This window comes from Odontomachus brunneus, unplaced genomic scaffold, assembly GCF_010583005.1.
Source record: "Odontomachus brunneus isolate Ranch 3 - 2012 unplaced genomic scaffold, Obru_v1 Obru_scaffold_068, whole genome shotgun sequence".
In the NCBI taxonomy this organism is placed as follows: domain Eukaryota; kingdom Metazoa; phylum Arthropoda; class Insecta; order Hymenoptera; family Formicidae; genus Odontomachus; species Odontomachus brunneus.
Window position 1 is genome coordinate 1,637,759 of NW_022639518.1, and position 7,294 is coordinate 1,645,052.

Below are 7,294 nucleotides of genomic sequence, written 5' to 3' on the forward strand. Positions count from 1 at the left end.
AAATCACATTCATTCATAGCAAAACAGCAATCTCAATTTATTTCGTCAACAAAACAGAATTTAAAGAATGGAGAAGTACTCCCCAATGAAAAATTGTTCATATATAATTATATAAAATTATATAAAATTATATATAATTATATATAATTATATATTATTATGTATCAAATTTGTTCATTCATGTTCATACATTCTACTTATATATATAATTATATATAATTATATATAATTATGTATAATTATATATATAAATTCATATATAATTTTACATAATTACGCATAAATTTATATGTAATTATACATATTGTTATACATAATTGTGTATAATTATATATAATTTTATATGATTATATATAATTATACATAATTACGTATGGACAAATTTCATACCAAATTTTGCATAAAAAATTTTTCATCGGGTCGTTATGTTTGATTTTTCTGAAAATTATTTCTATGTAGTTCAAGATGTTTCTCAAGCATTTCATTTTAACAATCAGCAATGTACTGTATTTCCGGTTATATATTATTATAAAGAAAACTCCGGATTAAAACATAAAAGTTGCATTTTCCTCTCAGATAGTCTAAAGCACGATACTTCTGCCGTCTTTACAATTGAAAAGCAATTGATTCCAGAAATTTAAAAAACTATTAAAAATGTTTAAAAAATGATATACGTCACGGATGGTGCAAAGCAACATTTCAAAAACCGATTTCAGATCGCTAATCTCATTAACCATAAAGAAGATTTTGGAATCGAAGCAGAATGGTATTATTGCGCAACCGCACACGGTAAAAGTAGATATGATGGTTTAGGAGCTATATTCAAAAGAGAGGCTTACCGAGCAAGTCTCTTAGCTAAACTATCTGAAGCTATTTTGACACCAAAAGCCCTTTTTATGTGGGCAAGCAATCATTTCAAAAACATACAAATTTTCTTTTATAGTAAGGTAGACCACGATAAATCAACACGACATTTGAATAAAAGATTCTCATCAGCGTTACCAGTATCCGAAATTTTAAAAAACCACTCGTTTACTATTCAACAACCAAAAACGGTAGTTATTAAACGATTTTCTTATGCTACCAAAGGAGCAGCATTTTATGCAGAAAATGCTTAGTATTTGCTCTTCTAGTAACAGAGAAATTTCCCGCCATATTGGTTTTTGTTTGTTGACCCGTGGAGGACATTTTGACTTTATCAAATGAGTACATATCTGGATGTCAAATTTTACATGCTGTCCATTCATACAGTCCAGAATACGGATTTTTTTGTAGTAAAGAACAATTGTCCTTGAAATGACCTTGAAAATGACATTTGGAGTCAAGGTTAAAACCAAGGATATCATCGTATTTCTCGTTGAAAACTATTGAAGAATAGTGAGGGGCGTTTTTTTTTCGTAAAGTGCGTTTTTTCGGATATTTTTGGGATTTGTATGATTTTTCCCGCCATATTGGTTTTTGTTGGTTCGCGGATATTTTACTTTTATACAAATTTATCCCTACAGCTTAGAAGACGCATCGACTCTTACATTTGTTTGAATTGAAATGGTTTTATTGACTATAAACCAATATTTCGTGTTTCGTATCTCTGTACCATTGCGTATTGATACCAATTTGAAGTCCGCCATCTTGGTTTTTCCGAAAAGGCCACAGCTCAATAAAAACTACATACGTGTAGTTTCAAAATGACCCGCGAAAAAATTTTCTAGGTTGCTTCAATTTTTGGACAGAGGGGGTGGCCTTTTTGACAAAGAATGTCCCATATATATACATAATGTAATGTGCGCACGCACACATATACATACACACACTTGCGCGCGCTTACAAAAAAGTATTACTGGTTAGTTAGTAACTTATTACTATTGCTCAATAGTTTTATTACTAGTAACAAATAATTTTGAATATCAAGCCACATGTGTAGTGTCGCGAAGCCAAGTGCATGCGCAAGCAACGGGCTCGCGTTCAACCGTGTATACTTACGCGATGACTTTAGTTGAACACAGGTACAATTCCTCATTCGACTATAACGGCTGAACAGATGAGATTCTGGATGGGCTTAATCAGTTCTTTGGGTTTACATTATTTCATTAAACTGTCGTTATTTTTGCTCTATATTCTCTAGAAGCTGAGATATTTTAACTCAGTCCGAAATCGTAAATTTATGCGTGAGAAACGTTGTCGTCGTCTCCTCATTACGAAAACCTCAGTTGACTATATTCCTCCGCTAGAGGCGCTACGGTTGAGATCAGCCTGGCTAGCCGATATGAGAGAGAGAGAGAGAGACAGAGAAGCAAAAAGGAGGAGATGTCGTTTATGACTTGATCCTCTCAGGAAGCTCGTCCAGTCACAATTCATTCAAAATAAAGGTTCACTGTTATTGTTGAAATTTCAAAATATTTATTTCACAATCGCCTTCACTACTTTGTTCAAAACATCGAGGAAAAATCGACTCGCGTTTGCGCACCCAGCGCCGGGTAATCCAACATAGTAGAATTGAATACTCAACGCAGATCAATCCGCGTACAGTCCGCAGTTTACGTATAATCCGCAGACAAAATTCATGAAATTCGTGTTTTTCGGGTGCTTCAAACAAGGTAATCCCCTTAAAATAAACATGCAAAGTATATAGGGTGTCCCAAAAAAGTTGACACCCTTAAAAATCTTGAAAAATATTAGTTTTACCGAAAAGTGTTTCAAGCAAAAGTCGTGGGGCCTAAAACAATCTAGTGATCTTATCAGTTTGACCTTGGATGGCGTCGTCAAGGTCAGGACAAGGTCATCTTAAATTTTTAAAGTAGAACCCCATATTTTTTATTGCCTATTCTTGTAGGTTATCTCAGGAGATTTCTAAAACACTATAATAACGTATTTTATCATTAAGTATTTTATTATTAAGTATTTTTTGAGTAATGAAACATGAAAGTTATAGTATCGCCGGCATTAGCATTACCCAAGATATACCAAGGTTGTGCGGTCGGATTTAGTAGCAGTATTAACGAGCAATATTTGTATTTATTGTTTTTCATTGACAAATTATGTATAAAAATGTAAAGGATAGATTGAGCATATAGGTGTACGGTTTACAATATTTCAATAGATGGGCTAGCTTTTTTATAGAGAGGGTGCAAACGGAAGGAATCCGCTCCTTTCTCACGCATATATATGTACTATTTGCTATATTTCTATGTATATACTGTGTACAACAATTAAGTTTAATTTATGAAACTTTTTTTGTTAATAACATTGTAATAAACAATGCGATGGCTAGAATCTTTTAGAGGTTATTCAAGAAATTGACTTGTATAATACATCTCAAGGAAAATACGATCGGAGCTGCATTCCCTAAACTACATAATTACCCCCATTCCCTTCAAGGGGGAGCGGGGACGAATTTTTGTTTATATAGTTAAGAAGATCTTTCGAGCACATAAAACTTTCTCATGAATAAATTTTTGATACGACAAATATTTTTAGACAAATATTTTGCAGGTTATCACACTTTACATGGACGATCCTGTATATTTGTATATAAAAACAAATAAATAATATTATGTGTAATTAGTATAAATTATGTATGATTAATTATGCGTTATTAAAAATAATTATTACATACGTTTTATTTCAGATCAACATAATATGAAAAAATTATTAAAGCACTTAAAAAAATTTGAAAATTTAAAAACAATTTGCATGGATTTGGAGAAATTTGGAAATCATCTACATGTAGTCGATACTCGTGGAACTCTTGGAATAAATGATAAAAGTAATCTTCAACTAATTTCTTTAGAAGAAACATCATATATAGAAAAACACTGTTATATAAAAAAGATACGACCCATTAATAGTGGATTATGCGTTATTATAAATCAGATGTATTTCAGTGAAGAGGTATTAATACTAATTTATTAGAGATAATATTGCTGAATTTGATTCCCAGATTTCACTTTCTTAGCAATATTTCCCTACACTTCTTTATACTAAAAGTTTTAAATATCGGGAGATATTTATCAAAATATTGGGAGTGTGCATTAATTTTAAGGGATTTTTTGATGATAATCGGAAAGAGCAATATCTGGGGAATACGGCGGGTGTGGTAGGACATCCCTGTTAAGCGCTTCTAACGTTTCCTTGACCGGTTTCGCAACATGTGGCCGAGCGTTGTCGTGCAGGAAAACCACTTTATCGCGTAATCTGGCCGTTTTTGCTTCAATGCTCGGCTCAATTGCATCAAATGTTGTTGGTAACGTTCCCCAGTGATGGTTTCGTTGGGTTGGAGCAGCTCATAATACACTACACCCAGCTGATCCCACCAAATACAGAGCATGAGCTTGACGCCATGAATATTCGGTTTTGCCGTCGATGTTGATGGTTCGCCTGACCTACACTTTGATTTTTTGTGCTTTGGATTATCGTAGGATATTCATTTTTTATCAACCATCACGATACCATGCAAAAAACTTTTTCTTCTGTGTCTTTGAAGCAATAATTCACAGGTCATTTTGCGCTTTTCGACGTCCTTCGGCTTCAACTCGTACGGCCAATTTCCTTGCTTTTGAATCATTCCAATGGCCGTCAAACGTCTGGAAATCGTTATTCGATTAACATAAAACCTGGCGCCATTGTGTCGAGGGCTGGGGGAAGATCCTTAGAGGTTTGTTGAGGATGATTCGAGAGTGGGGGGAGAGTCCCGAAATAGAATGGTGGGAGAAGATGGTGAATTTTCCAGGTGCGGTGGAGGAGGTAATATGAGGAATAAAAAATTGTTAATATTGGAAGTGAGGAGGCAGTATGTTCCCCTAATTGTAAATCGGGTGGGGATTATTCATGGTGACTTACGTATTTTATTTTATTTTTTTTTATTGCATCGTTTTCCTACAGCATGTAAACTTTGTTTCCTACGGTTATTTATTATTGTTGCTACTTTCATGTCAAAGCACTATCATGTAGCTTTAGTTTCCAGTATGTGTTCTTTTGCCGAAGTGTAAACAAGTGTAAACAACATTGTTTTTTTTTTGAGCATTGAATATGTCGAATTTTGTGTCAATAAAACGCAATTTGTGAGAAGCTTTGCTTTTTTGCTTCCATTTAAAGAAAAGTAGTGCTGAAAGTCAACGAATGCTGTCGGAAGCTTATGGTGATTATACTCCATCGATTTCAACATATGAGTACTGGTTTCGACGCTATAAAAAAGGTGATTTTGACACGAAAGACAAGGAAGAACGTTCAGGCCAGCCGAAAAAGTTTGAAGATGAAAAATTGGAAGCTTTACTCGATCAAGACCCGAGTCAAACGCAAGAAGAACTTGCAGAATTCCTGAACATGTACTTTGACATTTTCTTTCTGAAGTTAACTTCGTTTCAACTAAACGAAATTATACGAAGAATAAGAAAAAACCAAGCGCTCAAATTCATAATATTGTGAACACTCATATGTAGTTATAAAGAAATAATGAATTTTATCCTTTAACATGTTTATTTCTTTTCTTTTCCTCAAAAGCGTCTTTTTCTGTATTCACATTTATATTCTTCGATAAACTCCAGAAATTCCTACGATGCTGACGTTTACATGGATAATACTCTTCCTCACTCCTCACCCCTCCCCGCGTCTCAACATAAAAATAGCATAGACCTCATCCTCATACAGGAGCATCCGACGACTCCCCCCTCCCCCTAGTTCCTCCGTTGACACCTACTCCTTCTCGACGCGCTCATCAATCGAGAAGGAGTAGGTGTCAACGGAGGAACTAGGGGGAGGGGGGAGTCGTCGGATGCTCCTGTATGAGGGTGAGGTCTATGCTATTTGTTCGTTTAGTGGTCAGGTATGGATATTCATGGTGATTGGTTTTTACCGGAAGGCCCCTCCGCCTCGTCGTCTACTTCGAGAAGTTGAGAATGCTGAATGTGACCTGGAAAATTTAGGCGAAAAGGGATCTACTAAACGTTAGACAATGGTGGGGAGGGGGCTAGCGGGAGGGGGTAGTCGTCAGATGCTACGTGTAAGAGTAAGGATGATCTATTGGTTCGTTTAGTGGTCAGCTATGGTTATTCACGGAGATTGGTTCTTTCCACTCCTTGCATCGTTCCTCACGTTGAGAAGTTGAGGGTGGGAGATGTCACCGGAAAATTCAAAGAAAAGATGTTTCCTGAAAGTTAGAAGAGCGAGATAGGCAGAGAAGCGAGAGCAGGTCTGGACAGTTATGGTTATGCGATGTTTGGTCGCGGTTTCTTTGATTTTTATGTTGAGACGCGGGGAGGGGTGAGGAGTGAGGAAGAGTATTACCCATGTAAACGTCAGCATCGTAGGAATTTCTGGAGTTTATTGAAGAATATAAATGTGAATACAGAAAAAGACGCTTTTGAGGAAAAGAAAAGAAATAAACATGTTAAAGGATAAAATTTATTATTTCTTTATAACTACATATGAGGGTTCACAATATTATGAATTTGAGTGCTTGGTTTTTTCTTATTCTTCGTATAATTTCGTTTAGTTGAAACGAAGTTAACTTCAGAAAGAAAATGTCAAAGTACATGTCCAGGAATTCTGCAAGTTCTTCTTGCGTTTGACTCGGGTCTTGATCGAGTAAAGCTTCCAATTTTTCATCTTCAAACTTTTTCGGCTGGCCTGAACGTTCTTCCTTGTCTTTCGTGTCAAAATCACCTTTTTTATAGCGTCGAAACCAGTACTCATATGTTGAAATCGATGGAGTATAATCACCATAAGCTTCCGACAGCATTCGTTGACTTTCAGCAGTACTTTTCTTTAAATGGAAGCAAAAAAGCAAAGCTTCTCGCAAATTGCGTTTTATTGACACAAAATTCGACATATTCAATGCTAAAAAAAAAAACAATGTTGTTTACACTTGTTTACACTTCGGCAAAAGAACACATACTGGAAACTAAAGCTACATGATAGTGCTTTGACATGAAAGTAGCAACAATAATAAATAAATAAATAAATAAATAAATAAATAAATATATATATGGGGTGTTCTCTGTCAAATCGGCCACCCCCCTGCCCATTTCAATTTTTTAGATAAAATTCTTTAAAAGGGCTTAAAATTTTCATTGAAATGTCTAGTTTGCGATGACGTATGGCCTTTTTGAAAATTCAAAATGGCGAACCCAAAATGGCGACTAGAATGCAAACAGACACCGAAAAAACAAATATCGTGAATAAATTTTTCAAAACAATTAAATGTCACTTTATAAAGAGTAATAGCATATTGTTTACACCAAAAGACGGTTTTAATTATTTCTTCTCGTTCTTATTTCTTTTAATTGGAACGATAGAGGCA

At 35.0% G+C, this 7,294-nt stretch overlaps 1 protein-coding gene across 4 annotated transcripts in view; it reads left to right on the plus strand.

The window, feature by feature from the left end:
- LOC116846736 (caspase-8-like) overlaps window positions 1-7,294 on the plus strand; it is a 143,023-nt gene that overhangs the window by 10,501 nt on the left and 125,228 nt on the right. For all 4 annotated transcript variants that reach the window (XM_032820965.1, XM_032820963.1, XM_032820966.1 and 1 more), the window contains exon 3: window positions 3,626-3,888. In XM_032820965.1, coding sequence (XP_032676856.1) covers window positions 3,626-3,888 — 263 coding nt within the window. The remainder of the gene's footprint in view (window positions 1-3,625; window positions 3,889-7,294) is intronic.